Source organism: Mixophyes fleayi, chromosome 9, assembly GCF_038048845.1.
Source record: "Mixophyes fleayi isolate aMixFle1 chromosome 9, aMixFle1.hap1, whole genome shotgun sequence".
Taxonomy (NCBI): domain Eukaryota; kingdom Metazoa; phylum Chordata; class Amphibia; order Anura; family Limnodynastidae; genus Mixophyes; species Mixophyes fleayi.
Window position 1 is genome coordinate 2,150,254 of NC_134410.1, and position 22,289 is coordinate 2,172,542.

Below are 22,289 nucleotides of genomic sequence, written 5' to 3' on the forward strand. Positions count from 1 at the left end.
TGAGTCGAGTCCCCTAAGCTAAGATTTGCCAGCCCTCCTTCCGCTGCCCCTCCCCACCTGGCATGGACAGTAACATGGAGGCAGAACACAGACACAACATGAGCATCAAAGCCGTCTACTGTCGCGGCGAGGATGTGAGGTCCCCGGCATAGAGCATAAAACGTCTACATGCCCCTGGCGCTGTGTAAAGGTGCAATATAACACTAACTTTGCATTGTTGATTTAGTTGTTAGGAATATTCTCATCAACAGCCCCAATGTCTAGTTCCCAGATGACAGGAAGAACATGGTAACAGCTGCAACTTATTCAACTTTACAAGGTATTATCTCTCTTACAAAACATATGGACCGACCAGACTGAGGTTCAGTTCCGCTAATCTATACTCCTAAACCCACACGTTTCCCCCAACACACAGAGTAGTAATAAGATCACATTGGGTGAGATGTCCGGTCAGTTATAGACTGGACAATCGCAGCACAAGAAATGGTATAAAAGCAGATAGTTACCTCTTTGGATAACCGTGTGAAGACATCGCCTCCCCTGAGAAAATCCAGAATCAGATATAGTTTCCCTTCTGTCTGAAAGGCTGGTTCAAATAAAAAGAGAATAAGAAACGTTAACCCAATGGAAGGAATAAAAGTGACACAATCCTCAGCCTCTTCCCCTCCTAATCGGAAGAAATCACAGTTCTCGTATTAGAGAAACGTACAGACATTAGAGGAAGAACTTCCCCAAATTTCTCTGCATAAAAGGCTCTGATGTAAGTTTAGTAAATTAAACATTAAACCGGTCACAGGACTCTTTGGGACGCTGAATTCTGGAACGCCTAAAAGTACAGAGGTTTCCTAACTCCATATTACACTAACTGGGGAAAACGAAGGCTGTTAACCGGATGTTAAAGCTCCGCCCGCATCGCTCTGACCACGTGGCACACTGACACGCACCGAGGACCAGCGTTTCTCCAGTTAATGTCTAACAGAAAGTTCTTTATCTATAGAGTTCTGGGGCTGAAAAATCCTCAGTGTTCTAAATATACTAACCTCCGTCGCGGCGCCTCCACGACTGGATAAAACGCTTTCACGTTCACGTAGCACAGAACACCGCTATATATCACACAGATACTGAATCAGTTTAGAGGAATAATAGGCAATACTCACCGTAGTGCAACTTAACTATAAACGGATGGTTGACTTCCACCAGGATGTCGCGTTCCATCTTTGTACGGACTCTGTCTCTTACTGGACGGGGATGAGAAAAAACGGAGAGCAGATGTTTACGTCTATATGCTATACTACAACGGCAAACAGACAGCTCTGGACCATACAACACAGCCGACGCTACAAAGCGCACGGTAGTAGGACAAACGCTAACACTGATGTTTTCTGGTGGATAGAGAACCACAGAAAAGAAGAAAAAAAGTTTCAAACTTATCTTAAAAATATTTTACTGTAAACAAAACTAAATTGTAATGTGATGATGTGTAAATTGTGGCTCCTTCCTGTTCTCATTACTGTATTTCAATTGGATGCACATATTACTCTTTTTGCAACGTCACAGTCTGAAGTTCACGCGACATGTAACTAATTGTTTAGGTCACTTCACGTGTAACGCTATGTCCTGCGCGAAGGACGAGGGGGATTATTGTGAGGTCTCCCCCTTGTAGATATCCGCACGTCTATAGCAAGCGCCGGATTAAACCGTAACGACAGCCAGATCTGCGGCTTCTCCTGACACCGGTTACTAATCAGTAGTAAACGGTAACCAGCATTTATCCTGCAGCAGACACCATTCACATAGCTCAGTTTCCAATATTACATCATTATTATAATATGTCTATTTATACATATAGATAGGTCACACATTGATATTATTGTATTTTTAGAAGATGACACAAAAACATGCAGCATAGTGTTGAAGTACAGCATAAAGATGATCAGCAAAGTACAGGATATTTATAAAGCCTAGATGTTGTGCTGTGCAGAAGAGCTTACAATCCAATGTGGCGGAGGAGAAAAATAAAAATGTTTGCGAGACCGGTTTACAGGAGCGGGAATGAGTAAGACGTATAAATAAAGTCACAGGCAGATGGGTAAGTGGCTGTGCGCTGGGGAAGGTAGAGGCGTATGTAATATAATGGGTATAACTGGGAACCAGACATGGAAACTGGTAAGTAGTCCAGTCAGAGGGATATATTACAGACTTGACCAGCGGTATTCCAGCTCTCGCCACTAGCAGACTCACTGAAACCTCTGCTTATACAGGAACCAAACACCACCCGGCTGCCGGGCGAGTCAGCACAATCAGCAAAATAATTAGCGGTTTGCAGGAAGTGTACTCAACCGAAACAATTCTTCAGTAATGAACGTGCAAGCAATTAAACACAAAACCATTGTACACAAGTCATGCATGAAACAGCAGTGAAGACCGTATAATTATTACAGTTCATATATTCTGTAAGCAAATTACCTACATACTTCTACCCTTACCATCCGAAAAACCAGCTGCTTTCATCTATATACCACACAGACATCTCTGACTCTCTATTATCTTGATTTAAAGGGAAGTGACTTTGGGAAAAAAACATTTTTTATATGTGCTTTTTTAGTCTGTTAAAACATTTTTCTAGATATGGGAACATAGATTGGGGCACGGGCGCTGTGTGATACCGTGGCACTATATAAAGGTTATAAATGATAATATCTGTTCCATATTAATATATATAAGCAGCAATTTCCTAGGCAGCTCACACTGACCACAACACATACAGCCCCTGTGATCTGTATAAGCAACATGACAACAGACCGGATGAGTTATATTACAGATGTACATTGTGTGTATTAAGACGGGAACACAAAGTCAGTGTATACACACGTTTATCACAGAGAGCTCTATAATACAACCAGATCCTTGGAAACAGAATCACATTACACACCTTTCAGAGAAGCTTTTTTTAATACTTTCATTGCATAAAGCTGCCCAGCGTCTGGTCCAATGGTTTTACGCACAAGGAAAACCTGCAGGAATAAAATGTGATTACTTGTAATGGGTCAATGCAGATGATATTCAAATTACGTGGATCAGTAGTTCCAAAACTACGCGACGGGAAAATCTGCACGCACTGGGGACTCCACAAACAAAGATGAAAGAGCAGAAGTAGAAACTAGGAAGCGTGTAACTGGCAGACCGCTACCGGCAGTCTATACCACCGACAACTGTCCACCATACCCACATAATGAAATAAATGGATGACTTGCAATATAATTTGTATCATTGAATAAACAGAAATGAAAACACTAATCTGGGTATTTGACTGAAATCTTCGCCGTTAGAGACACATTAGGCCATTTGTTTGCTGCACAGTTTTCTAGCAGTAATTATTTGTTCTGTATACCGGGGGCAGCGGCCCAGGAGGAGAGGAGGTAGATACAAAGCGTAGAACAACCTAATAGCTCGTTAATAGCTCCTCACTGCATGAGGTATTAATAACAGAGTAATTAACGGAAAGGACTCAGTACTGCGGATTAGTAGCAATGTTACTAAATACATGTCAGAGACTGGTCTGCGGGGATCCCACGGATAGTCTGTGATATCATTTCCCCTCTATTATTACACATTCCTCGCAAGACAACAAAGAGCACTTTACATTAATTACAGACTTTATATTCACTTTGGGTGGGCATTAAATTACACTGGAAACATTAATAACATTGCTCAGTCACCAGGTCACATGAGATTGTATTGCGGTACGTGGTTGTACATGCTGCTGGGGGTGGGGGGGGGGGGGGTGCAAATTTCCTCTGCAACTCATAACTCATCTACTGCTGGGGAGTATAGTCCCCAAAATAAAACACTGTCTCTGGCCTCACCCCACTACATAGTGGTTATACTTAGACCTGGTTAGATCCGCCTAATACACACTGTCCCGGATCCATTACGGATTGATGTGGGGGGGGGGGGGGCGGTCTACCGGGCCTCAAAAGCGCTCGCGCGCGCACACACACACACACACACACACACACACACACACACACACACACACACGCGCGCGGGGCTACCGGGCCATGCACACGAGGAGTATGAGCCACTTACTTTTCCAAAAGAACCCTGGCCAAGAACTTTGAGAAGCTCGAACTGTGCGGGGTCGGCTTTCTCGCATCCTTCTTTCACGTGGTGCGTGATCGGGATCTCTTTCACATTTCCTTCATCCTGGTGAAACGTGAGTGTGATATGATCAGTGGGGGCAACACTCGGGTAGTGCGATATCACACAGACACACAATGGGAGAGAGAGAGACATGTGCGGCAGAACACGGCGCTTTCTCCAACAATGCAACAATTACCGGGAAGCATCTTAATAACATGAATGAAAAGTTACAGGTGAGTTATAACAAAGGATTAATGGTGGACATCTCCTATGAGCGCAACCTCCCATCCTACCCCGCCACCCACACTTCTACCCCCTGGTGCAGTCACCAAGGGAACGGGTAAATTATACTCACAAAAGATAATAATGAATCCCCTTCGTCCATAGGCTCATCCACCATCGTCACACCATTCACCTAACACAATTCAGAAGTAAAAGAGAAATAAGTGAAGATTCCAAATACAATAACTGCTTAATAGTCAAAATAACCACTCGTTTATTCCAGTTATTCTGCAGTGTGTGTAGTTCCAGCTGCTCTGAAAGGGAATCTCATTCTCTAAAGCACTCACTTTTCACACTATTTTTCCCATTAGTAAAACTACAGCCAATAGAGAAAAATCCCCATCTGTTAGTAAAACTAGTAACGATATGAGCATCCGCCGCTCAGTACAACTTCCACATAGAAACGTGGGATATAGAAGATAAAGATTGAAGACAATAGATGCTTACAGCAGCTACATCCGTATAAGAAAACAAAAAAAGGTTTAACAAGTATCAATAAATATATTCAATATATTACATATAATTAAAACTGCAATTTTATCTATATCCATCTTCAAAGATCAACAACCACGTGGCTACTGGGTTCTCTCCGTGATTCCATAAAGACGTCGCTGTAATAAGACCCCTTTTGCTGGAAGTAGGGGGGGGGGGGGGGGGGAAGACATGTAGCAAATAATTAATATCGAAGTCGATTGATTACGTCTCAGTATTTGACTTTAGAACTAACTATAGTGACCTACTGATCTGACAGTCACCCGTCATGTCTGGTGTCCCCTCACCCTAATTATACACACAGTGTGTTCTGCCCCCTCTTACTTTTCTAGTCGCAGAAACCAAGTCCTGAGAGTTACTGCACAAGAGACTTTCTTAATGTTCTGCAAACCCCCCTCCCCGAGGCTTTGTGTCTGTAACTCTATTGAAAAACCTGGAATCCAACAACAGTCTGGTGAGTGATATACGAGCAGACAAGGTAATAAAAAGGTACATACACATTTAAATATTGTAATTTGCAGGCGGGGGCCCCAGGTAAGAACATTTACATATCTGTGAATGTTACAAACACCTAACGGAGGAAACTAGACCACAGGCTGTGTAGTGAATAGATATAAGATCTGGAATGTGTTGGAGAGATGATGTCATACTGCAGATGAGACCGAAGATTATCAGGAGAAACCAGGGATAACAGAAGGGTATTTCTGCAGACAATTAAACATTTACAGGATATACAATAAGACAACGTTCGGCTTTTCCTATTTTACTGGGCAAACTGCAGAAATCAGAGACTGTCAGGTACATAAAATAGAGAACAAAGTGACAGCCGATGAGAATCCAAAGACAAACTGCTGTAAATATCCAAACTAATGTATACTGTATATAATATGCACATAATATCTACCACCATGGTCTATGAAACAGGGAAATGGAATATGCCATATTAATTACTGCGCATTTAAAAGGTAAAATAGACAAATAGTAATAAAAATGTATTTCCCTATACAGTCTCAGTCAAATTAATTTGCACAGAAGCCTCATGTCCCTACTTATTAATATTAATGGGAATAGCTATGTCATATTCTCAGCCAATGGGAAATGTAATAACGGCCATAGACTCCAATGGAACAGTGCCCCCAGTGGCGAGGTGGGATACTTCCAGGAATCTGAACAATTCAACTGTTAAGAGACATTTTTAAGTGTCTGAACCTTACTCCAAACTCTGCAATATATTTACATTAAAAATATCTTGTTTTTTGCTATTGTTTTTCCCCCATCTTCTCCTTCCATATCCCATTGAAAATACAAGTAAGAAAATTTGACAGAAAAAAAGTAACCTTTCTATATAATATATGGCTTATAACAGTTGTGGACAACATGCTATTTTCCAGGGGCTTCATAAGTGTCCCTAATTCTCACACATCATGTAAGGGGGAAATGCAGTGGGCCACAGTTGCCCATTATAAGTCTATTGCAGAATTAACAACAAATCTCATGTAACAATCATTACATAATGAACTCTATCTGATTAGTGTAGATAAGAAGAGGAGAGGAAGTGACAGTCCCACGTGTTCAAGTACATACATAAAAAGTGTTACCCAGGATTTCCCCCTCCAGGAACAGATGGACTACACAGAGAGGAGTAATTATCCAATTATCTCACCCACCAACCTGGGCATAATCATCATCAGCTATTTATATAGCGCCACTAATTCAGCAGCGCTGTACAGAGAACTCACATCAGTCCCTGCCCCATTGGAGCTTACAGTCAACTGTACATTCCCTAATACACACACACACACACACACACACACACACACAGACACAGACAGACTAGGGTCAGTTTGATAGCAGCCAATTAACCTACCAGTATGTTTTTGGAGTGTGGGAGGAAACCGGAGCACCCGGAGGAAACCCACGCAAACACAGGGAGAACATAAAAACTCCACACAGATAAGGCCATGGTCGGGAATCAAACTCATGACCCCAGCGCTGTGAGGCAGAAGTGCTAACCACTGAGCCACCGTGCTGCCCATTATGTCATCTAACCTAGGGGCATTGCTGAGAAATTGAGGTCAATAAAAAACTCCCGCTCCCCAATATACACTGCGGACCACTGGAAAACACCCTGGCAGCAATCAACGTTGTTTAAATCACAAACAAGAATTATGCAGGCAAATAGAGGTCTATGGTGAATGGAAGAGTCTGAAAACAGATAAATTTTAAGCCCTGGTCGCTTCTATCCTAAGTGTGTCCACCCTGCTCTCTCTCACCCCTCTGCAGCAAACTGCCATGTTTGGAGGTAGGGGCTTTTCCAACTAAACAGGCAGAGACTGACTGACAGGCTTGTAGACTTGCACTGCAGAAATGGACAATGTGGCTTGGCTGATTCCTACATAGGGGAGGGGTTAGTGATGTCACACTATATCAGAGCCCATCAGGACACTGTGCTAATGATGTGGGAGGGGCTCCATCTCCGTCATGCAGTGGGGTGTGATACATTGTAACAGGGCTTCAGTGCAATATCTGGATAACACAATTATACATTTTATCTTCATGGGTGATATGAATTGTCAGTTTTAAGGTTTAGTGGTTTTCTGTGGGCACAATCTGTAAACAGAAACACAGAGACTGCTGGAGTAACATATCTGTAATCCTCGGTGCGGCTCCTTGTGACTTTCAATCAGTTACATTATCTCCACGAGTCACAGGCACCGAAAATTACTAAACAACTTAAGATAAACTGAGAAACTGTCCGAAAAATTCAGTGTTCAGCACTTTATATATACAGACAGCAACAAGGTACAGCAAAACGTCTTTATAAACACAGAAAGTAATCAGGAAACACTCGCTACAAAGTAATTATGATGGGATCACCCGGGATTTCAGATGGATTCTGCAGGAAATGCAGAGATCCGGTCCCTGTGTGTAACAAGAGGACTGACACAAACCTACCTACAAATCACACACTTTGTGAAGCCATTCAAACCCTTCCCCTATATACCCTGAATATAAGAAACAATGCAGACATGTCTCAGGGTCTAACCTAATACAATGCCCATAACACAACATTCACCAATATCTGCTCGTCACAAAGTAACATCAAGGGGTATATTTACTTAACTGCGGGTTTGAAAAAGTGGAGATGTTGCCTATAGTAACCAATCAGATTGTAGTTATCATTTATTTAGTACATTCTACAAAATGATAACTAGAATCTGATTGGTTGCTATAGACAACATCTCTACTTTTCAAACCCACAGTTTAGTAAATCTAGCCCCAAATGTATAACTCTGCAGGCCAGGTAGAGACAACACAGAATGGTCAGCACATCACCCACCTGCTCGGACAGTCCCAACCTCAGCAGTCTCTCTCTCACAAGAGACCAGTCTTGAAAAGAGTTCAAGTTTCTGCTCCTCCTGTCTGTAACGAGAGTCATTTGGATACACACACCCAAAGCATAATGTATGTAATTTTCCCAGGTTAGGTGACTAAGTCAAAAAATAAGTCTGTACAAGTTGAAAGGGAAGTGTAGGTAAAAATAGTACGCATCAGAAGGTGACACGGGTGAGTAAAAGTGAATCAGCAGGTTTGTACCGCGACACAACCACGCTCCTGAGATACAAGGGCGAGAAGATCACAGGGGCAGATGCCAGAGGAGCATCTCGCAGGTCACAGCTGACGTGTAAAGTCTTATGTCTGCCCTCCCCGAGCCGCCTTAGGACCCCCGCGTTACGGTTTGGCAGGTGTCCCGCCCAGTCACACTGCACATATGTTGGTCCGTGACTGCTCTAATGGAGCCAGAGGGGATGCAAGTCATCGACGCAAACCTCACCTGAGCTGCCCACCCTCCTGGGAAGCCCAGATACAGGATCGTCGGCAACTTAACGAATGTCAAGGCGGAAACCAAATCGATCTCCAGGACACATTATACGTCGGTGCCGGCAACAGACCATTGCTCCGAGTTCACCTCCTAAACTGGCGATAGCGACTGACACAAAACCATTGTCACAATCTGGACGCAACACAGATGGGGAGAATATCAGATGTACATTTATTAATATAGAAACCATTGTGATAAAAATAATACTCAGTTTACAAATAAAAAAATCTAAATAAAAACTACAAAGAAATAGGAACCTTAGGAGACAGTAGTGTTAGCTGCGTTGGCGCCCGGTATTTGAGGTACAGTTTATCCATCACATACATAGATGTCCTATAGATACATATAACACAACAGATGTATAAGTGTGCACACAGTGGGGCACATAGTCATCATAAATACTCTGCGCTAGCATTCTGCAGTCCTGGTATCCATTCGTCACTTACATGAGGTGCTAATCAGGTTTTAAAGTCATGTCCACATACCGACCAGCAGCTGGGAAGATCTTCCTCGTGTGCCAAGAGCTGACATTTCAGCACCATCGCGGTAACATCACACATTATATATAACCCAGACGGAGAAGTGAGATCAGGCTTCAACAATGGTGGCCGACCCAGAAGGATTGTTTCCAAAGTGCAACCAAGCAGAAGAAAAGAAAACCTGGAAACTCAGTGTAAGAGAGGATATATGGGTCTATAGTCTCATGGGGTATACGCTGGAATCAAAGCATAGAAAGACTGTTCTGATTACCTCCCCAAACGCTGCACTGTTCCTGCACCGCGGAGGCTGCGGTATAAGCAGAACTCGCTGGATCGTACAATCGCCACGCCAGAGGCAAGTCACATCGATATGGTAAAAGCCAGGAACGGCCACACTGAACAAGCCTCTAATATAAGGGTTTGCTGACTAAATACAGAAATATTCTGGTAACAAGGAGAAGTAACATCATTCTGAATAATCCCACTTCAATGAATGTCAGATTCCCAGGACATACTTGTAAACACCAGGGATCGGATTCATTGAGAAAAGTGCGGCAAAAAAATTAGCAAGTTTTCTCCTGGACAAACCATGTTACAATGCAAGGGGAGCACATTAATTATTTTGCACATAAGATAAATACCGGCTGCTTATTCATGTAGCACAAATACTTGATAGCTTTATTTTTGCACTGAAATTTAAAGTTAATCTAGGACATGTCCTACCCCAACTATAAATCTGTCCCCACATTTTAAATTTACCTCCCCCTCCAATGCAACATGGTTTTGTCCAGGTACAAAGTTACTCATTTTTTTTGCTTTACTTTCCTTAATGAATGAGGCCCTAAGTCACCACACTTGTTGGCGTTACTCCATCTAAAAGACACAGTCCAACATCATCATACAGCAGTTACCATAACATGTGCCCTCCCCAGGGCTCCTCTCTCTCACCCGCTGATTTCAGCACCAAAGATTTGTCCACCCCCGTCTGCAACTATATCCCACCAACATCACCAGACCCCAACCGTCCAGAACCATTACCCGTTTCCCAGTACTGGGGATGCAGACATTACCCTGACCATAAGACTGGCTCCGTAAGACACTGACAAACCTAAAATAAACAGACTGTGCCCACTTCTCACACAAGTTACGTATCTAAGTGTTCCCCAACAAGATGTATGGGGGGTATTCAATTGTTGCTTTTAACGCGCTAAAACAAAAAAAAACTAGCGCTCGAAAAATATTGCTGCGAGATGAAATTTAGCGAGTAATTACCGTATTAACGCTAATATTTTTAGAGCGCTCGTTTGAGAGCGTTAACGGCAACAATTGAATACCCCCCATAGTAGTCACAGAGAGTCATATTATCAGCATATTATTAATATGAAAATTAAAAACAATCACTTTCATCCCTGCCAGAGCTTGTACCTACCTCCTAGGCTCTCCGTTCACCCCCGACTGTCTCATTAATGTGGACATTCCCCTCTCCCCAGTAATGTAGATGTCTATGAAGCTTAGACGCACTGTGCTTTTACTGGGAATTAAACCACCACTGAGTTAGGGAAAGACAACCAACGTAAACTTATTGTACTACAGATAAATTATGGCAGACGGTGGACATGATTGGGTCACTGCATGAATTGTGATGATTTTTAAGGCTAGGATTTTAAAAAAGAATTTGCTTTGTTTTTATTTATTAAGAAATCTGCAATGTGGCCATGAGTCACGTCTTAGTGTCCCTTCCTGCAACCTCCAGGTATCGTCTCCTAGTTACCCCACTAATGGTCTTACGACGCTATAAACACAAACAATACACAGCGCACGTCGGCTAACTGACTGCGACACTGTGTAATGAAGACACAGCTCTCACACCACAACGGAGCGACAAATCATTACATTAGTAACGAGAATATAAAACACTGCTGTAATGAGAAAGTGGATAGTCTTAAGGGACTTTACACGTTATTTAGACGTTACATTGTTGCAGTGCAGAAAACACATTGAGACGCTAGGAAGGGTGTATATATTTGTGGTATATATCTTATTGCCACAGGGCGGTCCAGCAACCGTCATCTCATTTATACCAATGCAGCCATTTAACCCGCAAGTTTTCTGTCTGGGGGATTAGAAAACAAATGAACATCAGACCCAACATGCTAAAAAGTCAGACATTTTTTAATGAAAGATCTGTGAGAAAGATAAGAAAACACAGAAAAGAGGATGCAGTCCCTACTTATAAATAGGCACTGCAGTATTTTTCAAAACCACCCACTTGCATTATTCATCCTGAACCTCTGAATCAGTTGTATTACTCCCTCTTCCCTCAGTCTTCACAGACCGGGATACAGGATTCCTCTATGACCTAGCGAGGACTCCAAAAGTGACATCTACCTTCCGGCAGGAAACCCCTGGCATCATAATCATCATCATTGGTCATTGCCATCACTGGTGTCTGATAGCAAATCATTGATCGGTTCCAGAAATGAAAACCCACTCTGCTCTATAATCCCCACCCCCCTCACTGACAAAGGGAGGGGACGAGCATTTCTAGTAAGGAGTCACTTAGATGGGTGTATAATATCACGGTATTAAACACTCACCCCGTAGACCGACAACATACGTCAGACAGTTACCATGAGATGGATGTAACCCCGTGTGGCATGTCATGTAGGGGGCAGGAGTAAAACAGCTGTCTGATTGTATCACTGTTACCCTTTATGTATCCACCTTCACGTATTACGCAGATCAAAGACCAACAGCACAGAAGCGGGAACCTCTAATAAATCGCACAACAATTCCGTCACGGCAAAGACGACTTCACCGGCTGATAAACAGATTTTATACAGGATTTGCTCAGTCAGATTTTACCATATTTTACCTTATTTGTCAGCCGTACTAATTAATAAACGCACGTGAAGCCAAGATGAAAAGATTCCAGGATGCGGCCTGGAAAATGCTGACTGGTCCGAGGACAATTGTTATAGATAATCCACCTTCATTCCCAAACAATATTCCCAAAATTTCCGGACACATGAATACGGAAACTAAAATTTCCCTACCGCTAGTTCCGTGAGCGGCACAATGCGCAGACCCCACTTTCTGTTCCCTTTCCGCAGTCAATAAAAGACCAAGCGGCAGGAACCAACGTCCACTTACAGAATTCATGGGTGATAATGCGGCCCAGGGGTACAAGCAGCAGACCAAACCAAATACCCACTTATAAGAGGAGGCAGGGAACACCCTAACCCAAAGAGAGCATTTATCTAGTCATATCCCCCCCCCCCCAGGTAAACGCTCTATCATGGGTCTGCAATGCCCATCAAACCCTACACACCCATCTCCAGCGACCTGGTCCCCTCTTATCATGCTGTCACTAGAGTGACCGGTTCTGAGGATCCCGACTACCCAGCGTCATAACGGAGAACAACAGGAAATGACCGACTTTCGTATCTAAGGGACCGTGGCATATATTATATATATATTTATACATTCACACACATTGATAACTCCAACAACAAATGATACAACTACCAAATAACCCTCTGTACATTCTGTGACACAGGGACTAAATCTTTTCATCCACTAAATGCATTTCATTGAACACTAAGGGCTAGATTTACTAAGCTGCGGGTTTGAAATGTGGGGATGTTGCCTATAGCAACCAATCAGATTCTAGCTTTCATTTATTTAGTACTTTCTACAAAACGACAGCTAGAATCTGATTGGTTGCTATAGGCAACATCCCCACTTTTTCAAACCCGCAGTTTAGTAAATCTAGCCCTAAGAGCCCAAGCTCCAATCTATGATATCACCGAGGAGCATCGACTTCTTGGCCCAAATTTCTAGCCTACTTCAGCGATCTCAGCACCACAAATAAGGGCAACAGAGACCACAGTTGGAAGCAGATTTGTATTACGGGACAGCAGGTACAAAAATCTTGTGTTACATTGTTACCTACAATGCAACAATATCTTGAAATTCAGTGCTTAAGAAATCTTACTAAATGTCCCCTTCTCAGTATATTTATTATTCTTTATTTAAATAACACTAACACATAAAGACCCAATTTCTGACTATTACCATTCATTGGGGCATTATACCAACATAGAGCAGAGATTACACTCACAGACAGTATAATAAATAATACTCACTATTAATATACTATTATAACGTAAATACACAATCCACCTAGAGACTCACAAAAGTATTTATTGTACTTGTTTCTCCCCTTTAGGACCCAGGTAAACAATGCCCCCCCCCCCTCCTAAAATCTCATATCGCCAGAGCATATCGCCAGAGCATGACATTTACGTTTTCCAATTTAAACCATATTTTGGCCCAACCCCCTCTACCCCCCAAATAGGACTTTACAAACTCCAAGGGTTACTCTAAGGATTATGTAGTTCTGCTCCCGGACAAATGACCACATATGACAGGTTGCTTTAACGAGCTGTAACGTAATAATATACAGTGATAATATACTGCCTGGATGTGGACAATAATGAAGGGATACATATCTACACTTATACTGTATGCTATCCTGTGAGATGCAACATGTGTGTGTATATAATGTGTAATATAGCAGCTCACAAGCTAGCATACAGTATAAGTGTAGATATGTATATAGTAGTATGTGTGTGTATATATATATATATATATATATATATATATATATATATACATACACACATATACACACTGCTATATACCTATCTTCAAGTAGGGTTAGGAATAATACAGGAGAAACATTGTATCTAACACTTCTCTATAAATCTCACGGCAAAGAGAAGATGTGACTGATGGAAATAACCGCGTACGCAGCGCTGACACGGGACATTCACAACCCCACACACACATTACTGTACAGAACAGACACACAGAATAAATACAACACAACTCCATCTGAAAACACAGCACAGACACACGTTACATAGTAGCCCGCCACAAAACGCACTACCAGGACCAACAAGACACAATTTTACATGAGAGTAAAGCACGGCCCAAGTGCTGAAAACTTTACATGCAACACGTGCCCTGTGTGACAAAACCATGTACGACAGACACACATGCCCTGTATGACAGCCCCATATACAGCAGGCACACATGACACATGTACAGTATGACAGTCATACAGCAGACACATGCACTATATGACACATGTACAGCAGGCACACATGACACATGTACAGTATGACAGTCATACAGCAGACACATGCACTATATGACACATGTACAGCAGGCACACATGACACATGTACAGTATGACAGTCATACAGCAGACACATGTACAGCAGACACATATGCACTATATGACATGTACAGCAGACACACATGACATGCACAGTATGACAGTCACATACAGCAGACACATGTACAGGAGACATGCACTATATGACACATGTACAGCAGACACACATGACATATGCACAGTATGACAGTCACATACAGCAGACACATGTACAGGAGACATGCACTATATGACACATGTACAGCAGACACACATGACATATGCACAGTATGACAGTCACATACAGCAGACACATGCACTATATGACACATGTACAGCAGACACACATGACACATGCACAGTATGACAGTCACATACAGCAGACACATGTACAGCAGACACATGCACTATATGACACATGCACAGCAGACACACATGATACATGTACAGTAGGACAGTCACATACAGCACACACATGACACATGTACAGCAGCACACACACACGACACATGTACAGCAGGCACACACACACGACACATATACAGCACACACACACATGTACAGCACACACACACACACACGACACATGTACAGCACACACACACACACGACACATGTACAGCACACACACACACACGACACATGTACAGCACACACACACACACACGACACATGTACAGCACACACACACACACGACACATGTACAGCACACACACACACACGACACATGTACAGCACACACACACACACGACACATGTACAGCACACACACACACACGACACATGTACAGCACACACACACACACACGACACATGTACAGCACACACACACACACACGACACATGTACAGCACACACACACACACACACACGTACAGCAGGCACACACATACACACGACACATGTACTGCAGGCACACACACACGACACATGTACTGCAGGCACACACATGACACATGTACAGTAGGACAGTCACATACAGCACACACATGACACATGTACAGCACACACACACACACACATGTACTGCAGGCACACACACATGACACATGTACAGCAGGCACACACATGACACATGTACAGTAGGACAGTCACATACAGCACACACATGACACATGTACAGCACACACATGACACATGTACAGCACACACACACATGTACTGCAGGCACACACACATGACACATGTACATATGACAGTCACATACAACACACATGACACCTGCACTGTATGACAGACACACATGACACACGTATGACCGGACACACCTCCATTGTCAGCCCCGGGTCCTCCAGATGACTGAGCCGCTGCGGCATCCCCCTCACGGGCGGCTCGGTCCACGCATCCCCCGCCAGCTCCTCACGTGGTGATCGGGACACCCGGGGGGGGGGAGCGGGGGTGTGTGGGGCGGAGGATCGGACTCCCCCCTCAGGAGCCGCCGGTACTCGTCCCCTGTCCGCGCAGCCACAGGCTCCGCCAAGATGGCGGCCGCCGTCACCCGAGCAGCATGGGAAACCCGCGTCATCGTGACGTCACCGAGGAGATCCCCGGCCTGCCGACCACGTGACCGCCCGTCCTGCATGCTAATGAGGAGTGCGGGGGCGGGGCCTGCGGCTGTGACGTCATTAACCCTGTCAACCCTATTGGTTCCTGAGGAAGATGCTTTATATTCTTATTATACTCCTGTCACATTACTTATAATGTCCTTGTAGTGTAATACATGTGATGGCTGTGCTGAGACTGCAACACCAAATACAGGATTTCTAGAGGGGCATTTCCACACAGTGCCTCCAGTGTTGGCATGACCCCCACACAAGGGGCACAGCTGTGATTTTAGGCAGTGTCAGGCCACTCTCCAGCCCACTGATTACATGGGCATCGCTGGGCACTACTGTTAGGTGCACACCGCTCCCCTAAAGCCCAGCGCCACCAGGTGGGACAGTCACCCAATATCAGAACTGCCCCCCACAATCAGGACGGTTACTGCACTGCCCTCTGCTCCCCGTTCTTCAGTCTTTCACTACCAGCGGCCGCTCAGTGGCCGCTCGTCTGGGTCCTGGAATGTTGGGGCTCCTGAAACAGGAGAAATACATGGAAAGCCGAGCAATGAGCGAACACTCTAGGCCTCCCTCTCCCCAACCTGTTAAATCAATAGCATCCGCGTTTAGTAATTTGGCCTCCCTACCTGAAACCAGCCCCAGTGTTAAATTAATAGTATTCACATTTAATAAGTAGAACCCCTCCCACCCAAAGCAGCTCCAAAATAAATTAATAGACTACACATGTGTGGAGGTGTGAGAGGCATGTGGGGGTCTGTGTGACGTGGGGGGGGGGCGTGATGATGTAATGGTATACCTCATACTTGCCAACTCTCCCGGAATGTCCGGGAGACTCCCGCATTTTGAGAGAGTCTCCCGGGCGAGTGTGGCAAAATCCCGGATCTGCCCACTTCCTAGTGAAGTGGGCAGAATTAGGTCACAAACGCCGCGATTCACGCCGCGATTCCTGGTGAATCGCGGCATTTGGCCACTTTTTGCGCCATGCCGTCACGGGGGCGGGGCCAAAATGACACAGATTTTGGAGGCCCGCCCCCCATGACGCCCACCTCCCTCGCAGGCTCCGGATACCAACATTGTAAAGTTGGAAAGTATGGTATACCTGTCATCTCTTTGATGCTGTTTATTATGTTACATTGAGAACTGGAAATACCACTTGCTGTGTGACAGTCATTGTACATTGGGATTCTAGATGCAACATGTTTAATCTACACATGAATGAGTCTTGTGCATCTGTTTCTGCCATTACGTATTATTTGTAAATATTTCCCTACTCTATCTATATTTTTTTTTACTTTTAGTTTAAACCTATTTTAGCCTCAGTATCAAAGATTTATATATATATATATTATTTGTATAGCACCAGTGTACTCTGCAGACCTTTACAGTACACACTTATATTGGTATATATTATAAAATTATAATGTCGTTATAATGTATAATGTCGGGTGGTTTGCCCTCTGGATCCATAGCCTGGCTACCTGCAACAAACTTGTGTTTCAATAACCCAGTAGTACATCATAGGAGGCCTAGCAGAAAACTGTGCTCCCATTCTGCACCCTCTGTGCCTCAGCTGCTATCATCCCAATCAGTGTTTGAAGTTGGGGGTATACGGAGGTATGTCACACCGCCACTTCTCCTACTGCCTTCATTGTACACTATCACATTCCAGTCACTTACATTATATATACAGTATATACAGTGGTGGAAGTGGGGATATGTCCTACCACCACTTCTAATTTTCCACTTCGACTGCTGATCCCAAGACTAGTGAACTGGCAGATTTCGCGTTTTAAAGTGAAATTCTGTGTTGAACAGACATCTGTTGTTAATGTAGTTGTATTTCCTATTCATATAACTTTGTTGAAATGTAATAATCCATAGCGATAGACAATATCACAGATTGTGTAAAAGAAAAATGTTTGGCATCCAGATCTTTCAGCAGTGCAGTCTGGGTGTACGCTGCGATATGGTGAAATAAATGTGTAGAGGAAACGGCTGGATCATCGTGTCTCGCACGTTTTTTTCATTAAATCCCCATGAAAAGACAGAAGGGATGATGACCATATGCTCTGATATCTGTTGCTGTCATGCAATATTTATATTTAACTTTGTCATATGCACATAATATATTTAGTGTTTTGAAAAATAACATCAGACAATGTTACTTTTATTTTTTTTCAGTTATGGAAAAATGTGCAGTTAATTAAAGTTGGTTCATATTGTTACAAATGTTATGCGCCGTTTTTTAAAAAAAGTTTTTGCCTTGCAAAAATGATATCAATGAACAGTTACTGAAAGTCCTTTGTTGGATGAAACTAAGATGTTGGACATTTCTGGCTAGTTACGGGCAGCTCATATAGTGCTTATGAAATGCAGGATAGAAGCTAAAACAGACTATCCTGGATTCATGGGGACCCTAAATAAACCTTCTCCCAGATATGCAAAAGGACAGACAGGTTTTGGGCCATTTCTTGGTGTCTGATGATCAGTTGCTTTACAGAAATGATTAATATGTGCTTTACAAGATGTAATTAGAATAATGCCAATTGTAAGTGATGTAGGGCAGGGGCAAACACAGGATTTGTAGAGGGGGGTTTCCACACCACGTCGCCAGTGGGCGTGACCAGCATGCATGGGGGCGTGGCTATAATATTAGACAGTGCTTGGCTGCTCTCCAACTCTTCCTATCCCCATAATACACATGGGCAATGCTGCGTGCACTACTGTTAGGTGCATGCAGCTCTCCCTTTTCAAGCAGAGCCGGGTGAAGCAGGAGCAGGGTCCAGCTACCTCAATTATACAGTGCCCCAGGCTTGGAGGGGGTTTCAGGCACTAGGAAACCCCCCTCGGTTTGCCTATGTAGGGGGTCAGTAAATTTGTGGTATTACCGTTATATGCAGGAAAAATAACTGTGGTGCCCTCACAGAGGAAGTGTCAGGTTCTAGATATGATACAAGATTGTGGATTGATACATTTGTTGCATTGAAGGTACAATCGAAGAAATATTGCCACAAATAACATCATTGTTCCAGAGGCTGGGAACAGGGATAAACTGCAATCTGTATGTGAACGGTGGAAGTTACAGATTTCAGAGAACATGTCAGGAAATAGCAAATCAATATCGTCAGAATCCTAAAACAACAGATTCCGAGAACAATGTAACAGAGTCATTGTCTCGGCTGAGAATAGGGACATAAATGGCTTTATGGGATATTGTAATCAATAAGAGAGGAGACAGAAAGATCCTTGTTTGCCGGCTAAATCTGCAAGAAGTACAGTAGAAGAATAGAGAGATGGGCGATGGTGTCTCAGGCCGGGCATTTAATAATCACTGATAAGTGGAAACCGTCACAACTGTATAGATAGATCGTGTAATGAGATTGATAAACGTGAAAAGTTTGTACATATGTGCCAATTTTCAATTGTGAAATCATTGACCATTTAATATATTTGATTTCATTATTATGGTTTATTTATATAATTTCACCATATTAGGTAGCGCTGTACGGGCAAACAAGATACATAGACATGAGACACGGGCTAGAGAGGACACTGACCCTAGGAGCTGACATTCTTATATATATATATATGTGTGTGTGTGTGTGTGTGTGGGTTTCCATGCTGTGTTTAGCTTCTAGAAAACAACAAAACCTTTTTGTTTTTCTACATGAAACGGCCAAGGTCGAAGAACGGGAACTTTCCATGATACTCTGCTAATTGGAACATGCAGAAGAATAATCATTTTACTGCATATTCTAAATATTTTTCATAGCACAGGAATCAATCTCTTCAGAGGTCAGTGCTGGGGAGGATTCCTTATATTCTGTTACTAGTATATTTATTAGCAAATATATCCACCTGGAGATTATAAGCTGAGCTGCTGATGTCATTTATATAACCGGGATGGATAAGGCACCTACAGTGATAACGAGGTTCCAGACATATTTAATGCCCCGACAGGTCTGATCTTCAGAGACTGTTATGTTCCAGCATTTTCTCCACCGTTTGTTGTCTGCCCCTCTCGGTGTTTGATCTGTGATTTCTCTGTCTGTCGTCAGTAATCTTACAGATCAGCAAGTGTTTATCGGAGCTCTCTGCGGTGTAATCTTATTACCCCGTTGCCCTCAGCTGTGCTCTTACTGTGCGTCTATATAACCCCTCTGTGACATTTACCACCAGCTGTGCAGCATGAACATCTTCTTGCTGCCTCCAGAATCCTGATTTCCGCTGACTTTTCGCGGCTCCTACCTCTTCTGACTTTTACTTCTGCTCGTCTTGTGATTTGGGAGTCTATTTATTAAGACCCTGCATTATGGAAGAATTTTCCTGCGACAGGCAGTGATAAAAAAAAATCATATATTGGGCAATGTAACAATAACAGGGCGCGGGAGCAGCTCAGCGATGCTCAGCTCTCCGGCGACACTGGCTGACAGCGGTACGAGGAGTCTTAGGGGGGTATTCAATTGTTAGTGAAATTTTATTTTTTCCTGCCGTGTTAAAAAAAAAAATATTTTGCCGGCAATAGCGACCGTTTTGAGTTAGCGCAGCGGGGAAACCTTGTGCAATTCAATTTAAAAAAAAGCAGGAATACGAACCATTATTTATTTTTGCAGTGTACCCTGGCTAATGTCATCCTGCAACTGTGATTGGAGGACAACAGAGGTACTAGTACCACCATGATCCTTCCTAAAAAGCGATAACCAGCGTTAGACTTCACCAGAGTGGGGACTTTAATAAATAGAAAAATTCACTAATCGGCAGCTTCTGCGGGATCTAGGTATTAATAAATAGACCCCTAGGTATTTTACTTGTTTGTTATTCAGGAAACTCTTTTTGGTCTGGTAAAAACCAGGAGGGCCGTTAGATTCTGTGCCCAAATTGTGCCAGTGCCAGTTACTAGAGGTGGCACTTGCTGAGATCCTTACAGACACCAAGTAACGGCTGACTTCCAGCCATCCTCTGGATAAAGTGTCTCTTAGTCTGCACATCACCAGGAAATGAATAACTCTCATCACTATACATCGCTATCTCTGGTACCTTTAATTGCCACAGTATTTCTATATCCGTACAAGTTATAACCAGATGCGGAACCCTGACGCTTATCAGAGTACAGTCCTATAAGCAACCAGTACCAAACAAATAAAAACATGGTAATTAACACATGTTTGTAATCTTATTCCCATTAGCTATGAATATACAGTATATGCACTGACCTCTATGTGAGATATATCACAGCAAGAAAACCTCTTCTCAGTGGGAGCTATAGTCAGAGGGGGTGTGGCCAATCCATAAAGGGGTGTGTCTACCTATGGAAGGCGTGGTTAGCTCTCTACCAGTGCCCTCCTCCACGCACCCCATTGGGGTGATTTATTGATTTTTGTGCACTTTGAGTCACTTGAAGCTGATTTACAGGAAATACTGACTCTGCCATTTACAATATGAAGGGGTTTAAAGCTAGTTCTCTCTCAGTACTGTGCATGTCCTTATACACAGGGCTAAGCAAACCTAGGGAAGATGATAGGAGTTGCAATCTGTGGATCTCAATCTTTGATCAGGTGATGGGAAGATGATGAGTAGATGATGAGAGTGATGATGTCATGGTTCTTACGAGGAGACTCGGCAGATGTAGCGAAACCAAGAGATTCGAGCAGTTTGGCACTACTCCAACAGGGCGCGGAGTCTAATGAGGAGACGGTGTTCACCAGGAACCGCCGCAAAGCGGTATGGGCTTAGATGCGTCTACCTCGCAGGTCGCGGTCCCTACTAGAGCACTGTACGGAAGTCCCTGGGAAGACTACAGGCAGTAGTACCGTAGGAAGGATGATCAATACACTAAGTAATGGCAATGAAGAGGATGCAGATCGGTGTAACTCTGTAAACCACTATGTGGTGTAAAGTTCAGGAGAATGAGCGTCAGCTCTGAAGACAAATGTAGAGGAGATGTCTGGAGAGGAGCGCCAGCTTTGCAGGCCACTATGTGGCGGATAATTCCGTAGAGTGAGCGTCAGCTCTGGAGGCCACTATGTGGCGGAGAGTTCCGTAGAGTGAGTGTCAGCTCTGCAGACCACTATGAGGTAAAAGTTCAGGAGAATGAGCGTCAGCTCTGAAGACAAATGTAGAGGAGAAGTCTGGAGATGAGCGTCAGCTCTGCAGGCCACTATGTGGCGGAGAGTTCCGTAGAGTGAGCGTCAGCTCTGCAGGCCACTATGTGGCGGAGAGTTTGGTG

The 22,289-nt window shown here is 43.5% G+C and overlaps 1 protein-coding gene across 2 annotated transcripts in view; it reads right to left on the minus strand.

Annotated features, from left to right (window-relative positions):
- The window catches only part of RPS6KA6 (ribosomal protein S6 kinase A6), a 41,457-nt gene extending 25,450 nt beyond the window's left edge, over positions 1-16,007 (minus strand). The window contains exons 1-6 of one of the 2 annotated variants that reach the window (XM_075186215.1): positions 15,773-16,007; positions 4,499-4,558; positions 4,090-4,206; positions 2,933-3,014; positions 1,158-1,238; positions 507-586 (exon numbers count right to left, since the gene is read on the minus strand). In XM_075186215.1, the coding sequence (XP_075042316.1) occupies positions 507-586; positions 1,158-1,238; positions 2,933-3,014; positions 4,090-4,206; positions 4,499-4,558; positions 15,773-15,820 (468 nt within the window). In that variant the 5' untranslated portion in view covers positions 15,821-16,007. Of the gene's footprint in view, positions 1-506; positions 587-1,157; positions 1,239-2,932; positions 3,015-4,089; positions 4,207-4,498; positions 4,559-8,257; positions 8,372-15,772 lie in introns of those variants that run through there. The other variant, XM_075186214.1, reaches the window with a different exon arrangement.
- Positions 16,008-22,289: the final 6,282 nt, after the last annotated feature.